Source organism: Sitodiplosis mosellana, unplaced genomic scaffold (assembly GCF_009176505.1).
Source record: "Sitodiplosis mosellana isolate CC-2019 unplaced genomic scaffold, AAFC_SMos_1.0 Smas_scaffold_11, whole genome shotgun sequence".
NCBI classification, from domain to species: Eukaryota; Metazoa; Arthropoda; class Insecta; order Diptera; family Cecidomyiidae; genus Sitodiplosis; species Sitodiplosis mosellana.
In genome coordinates this window covers 1,476,795-1,495,948 of record NW_022595253.1, presented here as the reverse complement: position 1 = coordinate 1,495,948, position 19,154 = coordinate 1,476,795, and the positions used below count along the sequence as shown (strand labels likewise).

At 36.0% G+C, this 19,154-nt stretch overlaps 1 protein-coding gene across 1 annotated transcript in view; it reads left to right on the top strand.

Moving 5' to 3' along the window:
- The first annotated feature begins 367 nt into the window (after positions 1-367).
- The window catches only part of LOC129567306 (vesicular glutamate transporter 1), a 31,442-nt gene continuing 12,655 nt past the window's right edge, over positions 368-19,154 (top strand). The window contains exon 1 of the mRNA XM_055444068.1: positions 368-1,205. Coding sequence (XP_055300043.1) covers positions 1,147-1,205 — 59 coding nt within the window. The 5' untranslated portion in view covers positions 368-1,146. The remainder of the gene's footprint in view (positions 1,206-19,154) is intronic.

The window sequence follows — 19,154 nt, the reverse complement described above, 5'->3', positions numbered from 1 at the left end:
TACACGTGCAGCAATCAATGAAAATTTGCTACGAAAAGAATTGATTTTTTTTGCTGGTTTCTCCTTCTACTTCTGCTCTCGCAGTCATGATTTTGAATCTAGCAGCAAAGTCAGGCAGCTCCACCTCCTTCAGTTCATAGCCAAACAAGGATACATGTAGCAACATAATAATGTTTCCACCCAAAAATTCCAGCACAAGAATAAAAACTCGAATCCGTACACAGGCTGTGTGTGGATGTTGCGATTGCGCCGATAGTGCGGCGTGTGGTTGAGAGGGTAGATTGAGGACATTCTTTGCTCTCGTTGTGTTTGCAATGCAAAGTGCCAGCACAGCAGCGAGCTGGAAAGAGACACATGAAGCATCCACAGCAGACGTAAATCGACCGTCGAACCGTTCAACTCTTCAGTGGTGTGTCGCGCTCTCACAAACTGGGAATTTCCAACTGTGAATATATTCGTGTTTGAAACGCGCGTGTGAGTGTCTGAGTGTGAGCTAGACGAAAGACTCGACTTTCGGTGGCTTTTGCTCAAGCAACGAGCTACAAACAGAGTTTAGCTGGGAAGACAAGAATCAAGATCACGCTGTCTGCTTCGATCACGACCATAGAACAGGCCATTCATTTTGAGCAGCAGCACCACCATCATAGAAACACCAAATCTAACTACAATTTATTTTTGCTCTTTTAATTCCACAAACACCCACTCTACTCCTCCTGTGAATTCATCAAAACCGATTAAATACTATTTATTCATCGAAATTGTTAATTGTTTTCGTTTTTGTTCAACATTGATAGTGAAAATTAATTTTAAATTGAGAAAAAATAATTATACAACCAATTAAAGCAATATATTTTCTTTGGAGTCTGCTTCAAGTGATTTCCGATTAAAAAAAAAAAAAAATAAATAGAAAAATTGTGTGCAACGCAATAAAAATATTTACAATATAAATTTTGATTTTTAAATATATACAAATGGATCATATCAATAACAATTGAAGAGCAAAAATAATTTAATCAAAAATGCTGCTTTGAATCAAACCAAAAACTCAACAAAACCATTAAAAAAAAAACATTAAGTTTAGTTTCTCACAACACATTCGAACCGATCACAACGCTGGAATAAATCTCAGTTTTCACACGAACAAACATGGAAGTACTCGGTGGATTAAAGGAGCGATCATCAAATGTATTCAGCAAATTCGGAGGGTAAGCATCAAATCATTTTACGAGTTGTTTTTTTGTTTGTTTCCATTTTCATTAAATTTAATTTTTAAATTTCATATTTTTTTCCAAGCCTTTTGTTTCCACAAAATTCCAATTTAAAAAAAAAAACAATTTTTTTTCTTCCATTCATTCTTGCAATTGATAGAAATCAAATCGTATAAGAAGCACTTTACTATATGGTCGAAAATATAAGCCTATTTATTTCTACTTTGCATTGTTTAGAAATCGCGAATTCTTTTTTCTCAAAAGTGATGTTTATTTTTTGGGGTTATTTAATCTGGATTTATTTGTTGTGAGGCTGGTGGTACATTAAATCCTCCCTTCAAGAAATGACAAGAAGGGAAAAGGAAGTAGACTCGTGTTACATTACAAAACAATTGAAGCAATTTCGAATGTACCAAAATAGACATTTATTAAGAGGATTATTTCAAACAAAGTCGAATTTGTCCGCAATGCTTTTCGACGAATCAAAATTCAACCGTTGAATTTTCATCAAGAGACTGATGATTGCATTCCATGGAAATGAACTTTTTTTTTTGGATTTAGATTAAAAAAAGGGAAAAAAAGCCAAAATTAGATTTCAATGTAAGTTCGTCGCTCCACACAATTAAGACTATCAATTGTGAAGAAAAAATGAAAAATGAAACAAAAATTCATCGATAATCCACTTTTAAAAAAAAGAAATAAATTCTTGCTCTAAATTAAAGATAACTCCCGATTGACACCTTTTTAATCTAAATTCAAATCTGTAGAACATTATGCGAAATTGTTGTGTGCACTTGAATTGTGCGTAAGATATTGACATGTATTCTTTCAAACTAATTCAATATCGGTTGGCACGGAAATGAATGAAAATGGGCAAAGCGTTGGAAGTTGATCTCATTTTTCTCACGCTCTTCATTTTTCAATGGTTTAATTTCCGTCTTGAGTACCTCATACCGTTTCTCGAGGCATTTATTATTCCAATGGCATCGCAATTTGTTGTGCATTTGTAGAGTAGACTCTCTCTCTCTCTCTCTCTCTCTCTCTCTCTCTCTTTCTCCCACTTCCATTGGTTTGGTGTATTCGCGCTCACAGCATTACAATGGTCTAACTATTTTAAAATGCATATCACATACTTGGAATGAGCATTCCTGGTGTGCCACACACCGAGTAAGAGCCAATCGTTGTAAAAATACGTTCGAGTCTGATAACTTCGATTGTCTGATAAAATTGCTTTGCATAACATACAACGGTAGTGTTGTGCCGTATTTCGATATCGGAGACTCATGTCTGTTGCTTCACTACAATCGGAGAGAAAAAAGCAATAAAGCAAAACGTCAAGCATTTCGATCGATTTCGGTATACGTCATAACTAATTGAGAATTATGGGTAGCACGCTCCATTCGTCACTCAAAGGCGATTCTCTTTTTATTTGCCATTTGAACGGACAAGTACAAGGCGAGAGATGCGCGACAGCTATTTGCCGGTATTTAGTTGCATTCTTCAGTTGAGACCAAACAATATGTGATTTGTTATTTGACCTTTGTTTGGTCAACGACCCTCCAAATGCATATACAATCGCAAGTTTCGCTTTTTCTCATCGACAACACCACATAAGCAATTACCAGTTGAATGTCTCAATTCAAAAGTGGTGACACACTTCTTTAAAATATACAAGCGAAAATGAAGATTTTAGTGGGGGGGAGCAAAAAATTCGAAGCACGTACACTACGAGTGCCTTAATAACACGATATAATAGTCTAAATGTCGGCAACACAATTGCATTTTGTATGTGGGAATAAAATGTGCTGTGAATCAAATACTATGTGAAAATAAGCGATTTTTGAGGACCATTCATGATGGAATCAAACTAGAAAGTGTCATTTCTTCTGCGAAAACACTCTTCAAGAGGGCAATTCAAGAACAGCAGAGAAGGCGTTTATTTACGTTGCATCAATATTTACTTAGGATAAATGACGATATAATTCAGTATTTTTTCGCAAGCTTTTCTTTCCGAACTCAATATTTCGAGCAATAATGTCAAATGATTTGGCTCAAAGAAAAAAAAATTCATTTTACGGTCATCAACATAACAATAAAAGTGAGAATTCATCAAAATCACATTTTCTCGAAGAGTTTAACGTCAATCAGTAACAATGATTTTTAGCCTTTATCAACGACTCGATTTCACTCACATTGATTTTCCGTGATTAAGTTCTTTCCTCGGCTCTTCCATTCATCGTCGATAACAATAGGGTGGTTCAATATCGTTTTTAAGAATCTGTTTTAGTCGGAAAAATGAACACCACAAGACTTGTTCAAATGACTCGATGGTTTGAGCGATGATGTGTCATGTCATTGAGATTTTAATCGATACGCTCTGTTTTACAAGCAGCTTATAAAATATTTGATACTCGTACAGTTTTTGAGTGGTTTTGCATCATGCCAAAGTGCGCGCAAAACGTGCTTTGTGTGTGTGTCGTCACTCTCTCCCTCTCTACTAGTCTCTCTTGTTTGACTGAACCAAAAAAAAAATGACTGGCAAAAAGTCATTTAGCCGCAATTCGCTAAAAGGACAGCAACCACACAATAGGTAAAGAATTATGATAATGAGAGAGTCTGTATCGTTTTCAACTTCAAAGTAAATGTTTTTTTTTTCGTTCAAAATCATGAAATCGGATACATGTTTTAGCGTAGTTCTCGACTATAAATTATGGCCTTTCATTCAAACATTTCATAGAGTACTTTCACTCATTGTCCAGAAGACAGAAGTTTGTATCGTAATATATTTGTCACGATGGTCCAAATGTCATTTGCTATTAAGCTCTATGATTTAACTGATCCGTTCTGACTAATGAATGTCATATGTTTCGCAGCTTAGCCTCACACCGAATAAAGGAAATGTAATTAAAGACTGGTTCAAATACCCTCTCTTGGTGTTGGCTGCGATGGTGCCCTAACAGAAAAAAGGAGATAAAAGAAGGGAGCCTTGCTGCTCCTCCTGTCATCACGAAATATGTGAAACATTAAAAAGCAAATTTGAAACGGCGGCTAGCTATAAACAACGCACACGCCACACACACACACACAGAGAGAGAGAGAGACATGCCATCAGCCGGAAAAAGCATAACGGAAATTTGATTTTTACTTTCACAAAATCTAATTATGGAACGCTAAATTGTCGTCAGCGTCGATTGAACAAACGACCGACGAGCTAAACACATACACGCACAGGCCACGACGAATAAAAGCTTCTTCGAATCACAACCAAATAGATAATTTAATCATTTTCTATTGTGTTATCGATAAAATGTAATAATGAGGCGCATGAAAACAACAACGGCGACAAACGCAAAAAGTTAGTGTGCATGTGCTTGTATGGTGAATGACATGTGAGTGAAGAAAGACACAATTTGAGAAGGGGTAATGCATGCATTTATGTGTTTTTTTTTCATCGATAAAAATGTTTTTCGATTTAATGTAATCATCTGCCGCATGGTCGCCACGCTAGTTTATATGTAGTAAAAAAATGTTAAATTTGATTCACGTTATGAAAAGGGGTCAATTTTATTGGTGCACTTTAGCGTAATATATGAAAAGCGAAAATATTGTGAATTAAGTTAAAAAAGAAATGAAAATCAATGTACAGAGAGAGAGAGAGAAATCGATAGTGATACGGAAAAATGGCACTAGTTGTTCATCATTTACCAATGAAATGAATCTTCAGAGAGAGAGGGCGAGAGAGAGAGAGAGCGAGAGAAAGAGCAATACAGTTCTAATGCATTCTTTTCAAGTATACGACTTGGAGTGGTCTCATTTCCTGTGAATTGTAGCGTGACAATGAGTTTCATTTTTATATTGCATTTTTTGGACCGAAGCTCCGTCCGCATCGCAAGAATATTGCAGAATAATCGATTGAAATAACTCAACGCGAGGGAATGAACTGAATAGTTCGCGCTATGAATTGTAAATAATTCGATAGAAGAAAAAAAAACAACAACGCTCGACTACCATGAGCATGACTAATGCATATCGTTGCTAAGTCATAGCCAATATCTTGGTGGAAAAGAATGTCTCGTTTGATAAAGCCATTCGACTCACATTTGAGCACGTTCCATTTATTCCGTCAAACTATTATGCGGTAGTTTTGTGGCATTTTAATTGGGCCTTTTGTTGAAAACAAGTGTTTAATTTTAGGGAAATGAAAGTATTTCTGAATAATCCATCAGAGTTCCATCATACCATGCATCATACTGATGTCAATCGATAGATGTTGGTAAAATCGATAGAAAGAAAGAATAGAATAGCGGCGACGGCATATAACTTTAATAAAAACCAGAAATCGACTGATTTCATCATTTCAATATCGGAATACAAATAAAAGCAGTGGCGTTATTGCTCAAAAACATTGCGATATGGTGGGCAAAAAAAGAAGAATGAAAACGGGAGCGATTTACGAGTGTCTTCCATACAGCCAATTTATCAGTGTATTGGCGTCACACAGAATATTCTGCAGCATCCACTGCGGCTGAATCACAAACACCAAAGAGGGTTAATATAACATGTACGCATACCAATCGACCGTCGACCGTTCGTCCAAAACGGAGCGATATAAGTAGACAACGTGGCGAGACTGATGTCTTGGCGCCGGCAAACGATGATTCCCCGTTTTAGTTTTTTTTTTTCCTCCACATTCTTTTCCGTAAATTCTGTAGTAAAGTCTCCCCATTCACACAATCGATGCCTGAAATATACACACAGCGATATCTGTTTTCTTTTTCTCGGTCGAGACAGAAACAGAAAAAGTGCTATAGAAGCCAGAGAACGTAACAGCAACGTCGACGACAATGAACATAATTTCTCGCATAATTTCATGTTTTATGACTCGCTCATGACGAAAAAACTAAATAGCAGCCTTGTTAGTAGTAATCCAGCCACTCATATTATGTAAATACTTTGTTCTTCGCACAGTTTCATTGCGATGAATGTCAATTGCGATCCATAAAACAAACGCCCGATGATTGTCTATGGTTATGGAATAAAATTGCTCATGAACCAAACGGAAAAAAAAAACTACATTGAAAGTGTAGAAATCTGTCGGTTCAATTTGTTATCTCACAAAAGTGCCATTATCTCTGTGTCCTTGTTATCGTTTATAATATCAACCAATTTGCCCCAGTTTGCTATTATTGGTTTTATTTATGAAAGAAATATGGTCACTTCCAATGTGAAATGGTGGATGTCGTACGTTTCAATTCAAATGTGCAGCAGATCTCATCGCAAGAATTCATCAAAATCTCTGAATAATGACTCTAATATTAATTTATTGGGTCAACGCATATGCATTTTATTTATGGATTTCATTGAACCAAATTAACCGATGATTTCAATGGATGATGGTCTATTCGCCATTGAGTGAGAAGATTTTCATTGTTTTCCAATATATCTTGTACAAGAAGAGAAGTGAAGTGCAGATTATTATTTCAATTTTCAAATTGATTCGAAAATTGAAAACATTTGAATCTTTCTCTCTCTCTCTCTCTCTCCCACTTCCCCTTCCATTCTATGTATGTTAGTGCTGATGTAAGGAATATATAAATACATTGTTTCTTGCTATTCCATATCAGCAATCTAGTCAGCAATTGCCATTTTTCAAATCCCACTCCTTGTTTCTCTGCATCGAAATTGAAGATGTGAGAATCTATTTGAAAGATGAAGACAGAAACAATGCATGTATTTGAAAATTCTACAACCCAACCCAATCGACGTTCAACAGCTTTAATAGCAATTGAAAAACACCGTTTGGGATGGATACAGTTTAAAGCGTCATACAACAGCGCACTCACTGGCAGAAAACTCCTTCTCACTGTTATGTAAATACGCATCATAATTTATTTAATTCAAATGCGTTTTCCATTTCACATTTAATTCTGAAGTGATTCGAATTGAGCGCAAGGAGAATGAGAAATAGATAGAGATGTGGGTGGAATTCATTTTAAACAATAAAAGTGTTTGTATTCTTTGCAATTGATTTCTGTTTGTTTTACGACGACCATTTGCATCTTCTCTCCCTTTCCTATTACCTTTTCTCTTCCTCTGTCCACACGATTCGGGTTTTTAATTCCAAGCCGAAAATTGGCGGCGCCTTTCATTCTGCACTGCAATTTCAATTAGTTAAAAACGTTGTTGCTGACCAAAGCATTTATGCAAATTGCTTTTGCAACACATAGCAACGTTCTACCCAGCCACATTGCGTGCGTTTTTTTTCTGCATTTCATTCACCCTATCAAATCGTCTGAATGGTGTGTGTGTGTTTGCGGCAGAGCTGAGTGCATTTGAGATAAAATTAAAATGTGCAAGTTTTGCAAATAGGAACAAAGAAAACCCATTTGAGATTAAACGTTGATCAATGCAATTGTAGAGCGAGAGAACGGAAGGTTTTGCCGAGCATTTTCGCTTCATAGCACATTCGTTCCACCTGTTATATGCTTTTCATTTGGATTGCAATGTGCGTTCTTCTTCTTCTTCTTCTTTTTTTGTTATCACACATGACTCAATAGATGAACCGTTATATGATGTGGCTTAACTGATTTCCCTGGAGATATCACGGCTTGAATGAACCTCTTTTAATACGCATCTTCTCAACGGATTTTACATCCTTTCAATAGTATCCTTTCAACGTGCACACATTTTGATGTAACTAGAAAACTTCTCATACATGAAATGTAAAGAAATTCATGGAGAACTTCAATTCGTCAGCAGCATCAAACTCGTTTCACATGGATCGTTTGATGAAAGCAAAGCTGGCTTAAAGGTTTGCCATTTTAACCAAAAATGGATTATGGTATAATACGTATGGTATGGTGTAATCTAAAGTGTATTATTTGATACAGTTCAATATACTCATTGAATCTGTCAGTGGTTTTTCAATCAGTTGAAACTAAAAACGCAACGAGAAAAACTTTTGTTTAACAGTAGTTGGTAAAAGAAAATCAAATCTGTATATTTCGTACAATTTTTAAGATTCGTAACACTTGAACACCACATTATTCTCATTAATCACAAACCAGAAAAAAATGACAACTTGGAAAATAATCAATAGAAAATGAGCTGTAAATGGATTTAAAGAGTTTTATAGAGACTGATGAAGGATTCATTTAGACAACATCTAATTTACTCACACCAGCATTCGACGTATAATCGCACGCTAAATCCATTAATCATTTTCAATTATCCTCCAGCCTTGACATTAATTGACAGTTTCAGTGTAACTTTTAAAATGAGAAAACTTTCGGTCGGGAAGCAAAAACTTTTGCTCGATTATGCATTTAGATAATGAGATCTAATAATGAGTGTATTCATATGCTTATTTCAATTATCACCAGCATCGAGAAGAAGAGGAAAAAAATATATAAAGTGTAACACAAACGGAGCGTAAAAAGTCATTTCAAATAGCTGTTGGCAATGTGATTTTTCCCTGAACTGTGTGAGTCTGAACAGTGTGTAGGAAAAAAACCGATGGAGGTGAAACAATGAAGGCAAACGGAGGCTAAAACGGCATCAAGGCCATTTATCTAAATAAGTGAATAATTCTCGCATTGGCGTCGTTGTTTCAAATAATTTCCGTCGCTTTATTTCCACGGTAATACGGCCTGATAAGCGTGCGATACAAAAGCAGTGCATGGATAAAATTGTCGTCCACAATATAAAAAAAGGGACATTTTCCACACAAAGATCTTGCCGGATGATAGACTCTAGAGCCGTTAAATCCTTATTCGTTACCTTCTTCTTCTCGTCTTTTTTTTTTGCTATTTGGTCGTCGCACTACGCAATGTATGAGCATTAAATACACTTGAAATGCTCGGCAAATATTTGAATAAGATTTCAACGCCCAGAACCATGGTCACACAACCAACGATAGAACCTGATGCGAAATCGGAGACTTTTTCCATTCGTGCTCTTTATCTAAAGCTTAGAATCACATTTACACATTGTTTCGTTGTATTTTAATATCCTATTTAAGACTGAATCCAGCATTCTCAACTGGATAATTAATGGATTTCAATTACTTTTTTTTTCTGCTCTCCGTTTGATGGTGAAATCCGTGAAATGGCAAACAAAACAACGAATAAAACAGCAAATAAAACAAGAAATCCCAAATCCATGATTTAAATCTTTTCCTACCGTTCACTTCATGATAAGTTCAGCAATTGCCATGACGAATGCGATTCGATTCGATTTTGGTTTTTTTTTTTCACCAGTCCACGAAAAACATTCACATCAATCTTGTGCACAATCATTTTTTTATGATTGACGTTTCGAAGTGAAAATATCTTTTTATTTATTTGATCGCAGCAAATACGAGAATCTGTCGAAACGGCACGTTCTGTCGACAAACAATCCCGAAACGATAGAACAACAAGTAAATAAACTAACTAAAATAAATGCCAAGATGGTTCTTGAGATTTTTTCCTCTAGAGAAAAAAAAAAACACAGGAAACATTCAATCATAATTTTTTCTATAAATCCAAACGAATTCTGACCTGTTGCCACACTGTACGACAACAAAGACCGATAAATTCATCTTCATTTGAGAAAATCGTTTCTCCTTTCATCTGGCATCAAATTGGATTAATTATTATTGAATCATCAATTGCAATCATTCGCTTTGAGAGTTTATTTTTCTGCTACTTTGTAATGATACACGCACTTTACGTGCTACAAGACGACGATGACACCAAGAAAAACCGATGCAATATACCGAATTTATTTTCATCATTGGATCGTTCACTTTGTTACATTAGCCATTCTAATTTTTCTTTCTCGAATGTCGTCGCTTCGCTTCATTTCAGTGATTGCACGAGAAAGTTATTCAAACTTCTTTTTTTTCTGCAGAAAATTGTGAAAGCATCCCCATTTCGTCAATTGCAAGGGGAAAATCGGATCGGAAAAGTGTGCAAACAGGAAGAAGAGAAAAAAAGAAGTTTCGAAGGAAACAACAAAGGCAGAGAAGAAAAAAAAATTGGGTATCATGTTTTCCCGCGAACGGTTGAGTCAACACTGATATGCCAGTTCTTACAAATGTATATGAAAAAAGTCCTTTTTTCATCATTCAACAGAAGAGAAAAAAAATGTCACCACACACATATACACAAAGCCTGGTAGATCTGTGCTGATAGAAAAACGAAAAGAAAAACGATAACCGATGAAAAATTACAGTGAAATGAGAGAATTGTGTTAAGTCGGAAAAACATTATTTCTTCGTTTTTTTTTCTGTTCGGTTTTAGGGTTATTTCGAACACAAGAGGAGGCTAAAGTTGATTGCAGTTCATATATTTTGATATCTTAATGCTGTTCCCACGACTGGTTTTCGTCCATTGATTTGATTAAATGCCTTTTGTATTTCATTCAATGCATGTGACGAGATGCCGTTAGCTCATGAACTGAAATTGTTGCGTGATTTGTCGTCTTGATATATCAATTTATTCTGGTTTATGTGTGTGCATGAAAAAAAAAACGAGCTTGATTTACGAAAATGTACAAGGTAATTTTTTTTCATCTATAAAAACTAAATTGTATTGAATACGAGGCAGGCAGCAATGTCAATGACCTACGCTGTTCTAAATTCCTCAAAAGATACTAACACACAATTTGTCTACGTTTGGAACTTTCGAATCAGAACAAAGAAAATGGATTTTCAAACAATTCTATTCTTTGGGCATGTCTCTGCCTCGGTGCGTGCTTTGTCAACGGTGCTGCTAAATCCGTTTGAATTTTAATCACGTTAATGGTTTGGCAGTCAACAATCACACTACTTTTGTCGTGTCTATCTTTTATTGTTCATTGGCAAGGGAATCGAAGAACCATTTCATTTTGCCACATGCAAAAAACAATGTGTTGATGCGAATTGGAAAATTGCATAGTATTTCATCCAATTAAAACTTCTCTCTAGCCTTGGAGCACAAAGCGAAAACAATGAACATTTCCAGTCATTCATCGGGAAAAATGACAGATCCATACATTCAACTCTATGAAAATGCTGTGAAGTGGCAGCAACCGTATTTTCGGATATCTCGTTTTAAATTTCATTTTGCTTGCCGAGCAAAAGTGTACGAACTAAGCGCATCGCACCAATGCGACTGTATGAATCCCCTCATTTATGTTTTATTAAATGATGATTATGGCAAAATACGCTTAATAGTATTATCAAAAATTTCACCATTTTTTCCCTTGTTTTCCCCCCGGTTGCTGCTCTTGGTGATCATCTTTTTGTGATGTGTGCACCAAATCGGATTATGTTCCCAAAACCGATCTAAGTTTGTTGTCGGTAAATCATGGTACATCTCTCGCCGAGTGTGTAAGGAAGATAGAAGCTGTGACAGATTTGCAGAGTTTTTTTTTGCTTCGGCTGTTATTGTTGTTTGTACAAAACGATGTTGGGAAAAGAACTAGACGGCTTACGCTTGGTTGTCATCATCAACGTTTTGTATACGTCATCGCATCGTGTAATATAATAATTTGTAAATTTGAGAGCGTAAAAATAAAAGAAGTGCGCGTACACAGCGAGCGAACGAGCGAATGAAGTGAACAGCAGTTGGGTAGCGTGTCTCCCCGATGTATTCCGTGGCACTTTTTGCTAAGCACAGCAAATTTATGCCACATTGTGGGCGGAAAACACATTTCAAGAGTCTTTGTTATAAATTTTCTATGACACATTTCACTTTGAAATTTGTTAATGATCACGCTGTGCACTTTCCAACCAGCCAAATTCCTGTGTGTCGCCGTTAGTAATTTGTTAAAGAGTGTCTTTTTTATGTTTTGGTATACCAAACAGTTTTGGGCCAGTTAAAGTGGTATCGCTTGCTTCCAAAGTCAGCTGGATGAATGATCCTTGGTGGCTGCCCGCTGTTTTATGTCCACTCATTCAAAACACCAACACTGTGTACCGAGTTGGATTGCCATTGTTTCCGATTTTTCATCTCAAATTTCCATTGCAGAATTTCAATGTCATTTTTCACAATTTTAAATACAAGCCGATAAAATGCTTTAATAGCCACGCACCAAGGACATAACAAGCAGTATTTGTGGTGAAGAGAGAAAAAATGTCATCAAGTGTTTGGTGCACTTAAGCTCTTGTGCTACCAAGAGCAATTTTCGCTCTCGATATTCTCGTTAAATCGCGGAAAATCGTTTACCATTATTCTGGATTATGCGTTGGATGCTCGACAAATCCAAGCTTTCCAAGCAACACGCACGGAAATCATTGTGTACGGTATTTTAATAAGAACGCGACGAAATCGTCAAAGAAACGTTATCGCATTGCCAAAGTCGTATTCGGCTTGTTTGAAGTGTTCCGTATTTGATGCACGACAATAAGCACAATCGCTCGACAGCGGCTTATGCTCTTAAACTGTCTTTCTCTCTCTCTCTCTCTCTGTCTCTATCTCTTTCTGGTTCCCTCTCTGCGCTTGCATGAGTATGTGCGAATGTAAAACAATCTGAATCGAATGAATCTCTCCTATATATGCGCTAGCTGAAGTGCCGAATTGTTTGTCTATTTTGTGTATTAAAAATCTGGCAATATTGCTAGAAATTTGCTTGAGGCAAACGGAAGCAAACACCATCATCCGTATAGAGGATTTCAGCATCAGTCATGAATCCATCGACATCATTACGTTTGCAAGGAAAATACTTGTTGACAGGCCATATACAATTTTACGCTGGAGACCATACATTGACGCCGTTCCATTGATGATTAAACAGTGATAAACGTTTCGATGAAGAAAAATTATTTTACTATCTTAGCTAGTTGCTACTCTTTGTGCGGTTCTGGCGCGTGTTTTATCCGCACGTTGCCATGAATCCCAAAAATGAATCGATCAAAAGTACAGATACATTACATCAAGTTTCATCCACTTTGAGTCATCGTGGCGTTTGTTTGCATTCAACCAATATATTTACAACACATAGATGTGGCGAAGACTGTGAAGCAGCAGCAGCAGCAGTAGTAACAACAAACATCCTTCTACATTCACAGACAAAAATTCAATATCGAAAATAAAATCCTGCCAATTCGGTTGATTGCTTTTGCTACTCTCATCCCAACAAACCATTCCAACATTCAGTTGGCCTAAGCACGCAGAACAAATAATATACACACACACAAAACGCATTCAATCTCCCCTATTTCCATTTCAATTGTTTGTGTTTTTGTTGTTGTTTTTTCTTCTTCGTATTTTTATTCATGTCTTTTTTCCCTTCTTCGTGCCATTGGGCCGTAGCCACACTGGTATCATGCTTGAATCATTGGCATCACACATCGATTTTCTTCATACTGTGTGTGTGCGCTTGTTTCGATACATTTTTTTGGTTTCATGCACTTTAATAAACACACAGATTCAACGACGGTTTATTCTTTCTATCGGCGTGCGTTTTTTATCTGTCGGTTTTCTCCCACTTAATACATGATTATTATGTGTTGTTTTTTTTTGCCATAAAGAGATCCACTGGGAAAAGCAGACAACATATCTTTTAAAAACAATTCACAGAGTATTTGCAAGCGATTTTTTTCAACTCTCTCTCTCTCTCTCGCTTTCTCTCTCTCTCTCTCTCTCTTTCTCTTTCTCCATTTAATCGCTGTGATTTGATGCTTTTGATGCTTGCGTTCCATTCAAGCGTTCAATAAACCTATGTTCCACTATGTGTTTCATTTCAGCTGGTTCACTGAATATGTAGTGACGTCGAATCGGTGGAAAATGTAGGGCATTCTGGAAAAGTAAGTGGTTCAATCATAAGTGCACAATTTACGTTGAATAGATGACACGCGGTTCAATTATGATTTGTTTAGATTCGTCTAATGCGCGTGTGTTTACAAATTTTTTCTCCCACTTCCGATAGAATCGACTTTGTCGGGAATTACAGCTGAAATTTGATCCTGCGTTGTTGTATTCGAAGCCAATCAATTGGAAACTGATATGATGTTGTGTTTATCACCCATTTATGGAGAACAAAGATCAAGAAATGAACGTGCTATGATTCAATATATCGATTTTTCATTTAATCCATTGACTTCAATCGCTCGTGTACACTGTATATTTAATTGGAATTACTTTGAAAACAAATTTCCTCTCGAATTGTCATCAACTTTTAGCACATTTTTCCATTTAATCGAAATTAATTTTTCATTTTTCCCATGATGAAAACAATTTTCAAATGGCTTCCATTCATCTTTCTAATTTGTCCCTCTGTGTGCAATAAACACTTAACAACCAACCAAAGCCAACATTCAAACGATGAAACCACCTGTCTGCAGCACGTTTTCGTTTTATATTGTCGAATCGAGTTCAAGTATGCGGGTAGCGTGTAAATGCAAAAACAACACATTCGAGAAGAACGAGTGAGTTCAACAGGTTGTCTGCCTGTTTGGGTTTTATTTCGATTGCTTTCTATACAAACCAGGTTCAAATGCAATTTATTCATTTGTCCACAGGGAATTCAAATTGTGTTTATACTTATCCACAATTCGTCCGCCACTCACGTAAAATACACTTTGAAGACGTCGCCGACGATTCGATTGCGTGATTCCTTGAAACGTTGGGAAAAGCGTTGAAAATTTAATAAAACCAACTTAGCGCTTAAATAAACACCCTTGAAGTTCATAGAAAAATAATCATCAAGCTAATTTGGTTCAACACCTTTTAGTTTTGTAATGAATTGCGAAGTATCAGTTTAATTCCTTGAATATTTTCAAAGGTAGCAAAAACATTGACAATTTTGCAAAGAGATTTTTGCTTTGAAAATATATCATTTCCGCTGTGCAAATTTCCTCAACCAATCACGCAAATCGTTTTTTGCACTCGAAGTTCATTCAAAGCGCATATTTTCCACGTCCAAATGACAAACGTACGTTAAAATCCTTTTCATTGATCTCAATCTGATATGATTTATTTTCCTGATTGAATTTCCGCTTCAAATGATTTCTATAAATGATGTTGGCTCCATGGCCCGAATCTGGCATTCATCATTTATTGCATTGAATGAATATAGTAATGCATATCGTCGGTATTGAAAATTTGGATACGCCATTCGATAGAACATCATCATCATGGCAATAGTTTTGATGAACGGGTACAAAGAACGGTCGATTTTATCGGGATTTTGCCGTTTTTTGTATCAATTTTCCGATACATTCAGAGACTCTGAATCAGAGTCGGTGCCCATAATAAGAGGATCGCATACAATTTTATTCTCTTTATTATACTATTCTATTTCGAATTGTATTCTGATTCGGCACAATATATATCAGCTCTATATACGTTTGATAAAAAAAACATGTCTCAATCGCTTGTTAAGTCGGCTCATTCTGAAAACGGTCCCTGCAAAACATATCATCACGTGTGTGTCTGTGGTGCAGAACTTTGATATGAACGCTAAAACGTTATAAATTGCAAGCCTACTTATTATTTTCGATGATTTGTGCGACATGGAATGTTTATTTCATGCACCCGTGCTAGCAAGTGATATACACACGTGAAACTCTTCACAAAAACGAGGATGATGATGACATGGTATGGCATGGAGCGGAGAAAAGTCAGTTTTCAAATCTGAATTTAATTGAAACCGACACACAAACACAAAACCGTATAATCGAATAAAAATCGTTTTGCTCAGTCGTTTTAGTTGGGGCATGCTTCATATTGTCATTGTCATACAGTCACAAACCGTATATATTGAATTAAATGAGCAATAGGGTGATGAGCATATATACATTCGGATATTCGTCTATATTTTACATGATAATTTCGTTGTTTTCCTACGACCAGCTCCTCACTCTCTCGCTCTCTCCATATAATAAATACATAATAAAATGTTACAGGAGTCAAATGGTAGGATGCGATAAGGAAAGAATCCGTACAATACCCCGTATAAATGGTCCTTTTCTCAGTTCATATCGCACGCTGCACAAGTGCTCAGCGTGTAAAATCTGTGTAGGGTGTCGCCTCGATACGACCATTGTTTCTCTGTCGCTGCTAAGTGGAAGAGATATTTTTTGCCTGTTTTTCGTAATGAATAAATTAATTAGTTTCCTCGTGTTGTTTTTTCTTTTTGTTTTTCGATGAAAAGATCAAAAAGTAAATGTTCGTTTTCCATTACTATGATGGTGAAACCTTAAAAGTAAGATATTTTTCAACCGAAAAAAGACCGTATTTCATCTTAAAAAATTTGGGTATCCATTTAAATTTTTAAATGACTAAAGTTATGGGTTTTTTTCTGGAGAAATTAATTGAAATCTTTCGAAACTCTATTTCGAGGAAAAAATGACAATTTTTATATTGATGAATTCGATCAAGCAATCGTTTGGAATTCAATGCTGCCGCTTGATTACAAAACTCAAAACAAGGCTATAAATAAAATCGCTCCGATGCGCTCAAACGACATTCTCCCCAAAAATTGCCATAGAACACAGTAATAAAGTTATAATTCATTGTCATCATATTTACCGTGATTTATGGAGTCACTTGATTCAACCACCAATCATTCCTCTCTCTCTTTCTCTCTCTCTCTCTGACGATGGATTACGTAAACAACGAAAAATATATACACTGCTTGAAAACAGCATCGCAGTGGGAAAAAGAACGGACGGAGTAGAAGCCAAACGAATTTCTGAATTTCTTAAACGGAAACCAATTTTCAATGTTTGTTTTGATTCATTGCCAATTCAACGAAGAGAAAAGAACTGTACGGTTTCAAATTGTTTGTATGAGCTATGATGCAATGGACAAATAAATAATTTGATAGCCTATGTTTGAAATATTTGATCGTTTTTTTTTTCATAACCATCGTTTGGAATTTTGTAGAATAAAATTTAATACTAGCTTCATTTTTGTTTGAGTTATGACAGAACGAAACCGTACTTTGCTTTTATCTTCATTCAGTGAAAATAGAGTGGACTTTGAATGATTTTTAAGCAATCCAGTTTATAGTCATATTTCTTTTAAAAAAAATTCGACATAACGCCTCTTTCAGCCTCAGCACATTTTAATTCTAAACTTGATTAAAACTCATCATTTATCAAAAATAATCGAATTATATGTGAAAAGTTTGTTTCATTTTCCCAACAAAATGCGGAGATTGCACAGTGGTTGTTAGAATAGTCATTGCTTTTCATGTCTGTAATTGAACGCCTGCTGCCATCAAATGTGGATGGCCAACGTTGTGGTCACAAATGTTCGCTAATGAAAAAAGTTAAACCACGACTCCCGACAACATCATGCATACAGGGAAGACCGATGCATGAACATTACATTCATCATCAAAAACAAGTTGTCACACCAATTTTCATTGGACTGAAGGCAAAAATTTATTGTATACTCCACATTATTTATGATTATGCACAAAACATTTTTTTTCCCATATTCAAAATGGTATATGATGTTCCCCCGTAATCGTTGCTTTGTGAGTCATTTGTGAAATGCTTTTTGATCATTTGTCGTTTGATGAGCATTTTGAAACAAAGTGGTTGGAGTAGATTTAAATTTAATATGTGGTACACATGTACACGGTTTTCGACATGAATGTGGGGAGCGCACAATTTGAAAAATGAACAACATTCCATGGTAAATGGCAGAATTAAGCCGAAGAAATATTTCATTTTAATAGTCGTTGTGCCTCAAACATGGTCCCTGGCATATATATTGCAATGACAATAATGGTGATACATTTATTATGTTCATTATTGTTGAAAGAAACATTTCGGCAAATTGAGCGTAATTGTTTTGAATTGATTTTTTCGAAACTGACAGTTGACAACAAACCAAATCATATTTTTTGTTTCATTTTGGAAAGTCACGCTTTTGGCTATGATGGAAATAAAAATCAAACACAGGTGTATATTTAATGAAAGCAAAGTAATTGTATTAATACACGTGTCGCTTGTAATTGGCGGTGAGTCTTCTTTCACAATTTGATTATTATCCAATCGAATTGCCATGCAAATAACGAAATGAAGCCCGATTGAAATCTCACTTTGAAACCACGCATATTCTGGCGAATGAAGAAACTTGTAACAAATAAAACGCTTTAAGTAGACAAATTATTGCCGAATAATTTCGAAAATTATTACGCAATGTTACGATATCAAGTCCTATAGCCACATGCACCGAACATTTCCAAAGATAATAACAATTGATGTAGGCAGAATTTGCGACTGCTTTATTTACAACTACTTAAAAGTTGCGTATACCTAGCTATTAGTGCTGGTACTGGTAATAGCAGGAGATACCGTACAAGTGGAACCCTTGCGTTATTCTGACTTAATATACGTATGCGTTGCCGATGTTCTCACTTTGAAATGACACACATCAACCAACCGAGAGTAAATGAATTCATGTGTTGCTCACCCCTTAGGGTGGAACCGGCAACTCTCTATATATATACAGACACGATTGAAATAAGTCACACAACGATATCATCAGTTGGTTTATGCAATATTTAACATGAGAATGTGTGATTCACACAGCGCCGCTCGATTGAGGGGGAGAAACACGTTACGCACTGCCTTATGACTTTATCTCCGTACAACGAAATGGATATTATATTTAAATCTGGTGTTCATTAAAATCAAGCAAAATACATCGCTAATAATAATCGGCTGAAGTCGAAAAATGCGCTCTGCCGCTCGTTTGTCTTGGAACCCCTTTCGTTGTGCTGATGTTTTTGGTATTTATGTTCATTGTATGCATTTTGTCCGTACATTCCAAATAACCATTGGGTATGAGTTTAAATGATTGTCGTCGCTCACACTGTTGTTTCTGATGAGTTCAATCTCCGCTTTGCAAACGAAAACGCTTTTCGGTTTCGCTTCTCACAGTGAGTAATGATTTTATAATCCCGTCAACGATGCGATGCAAAGATTTTAAATGGTGATAATGACAAGTAATTGGAGCTAAG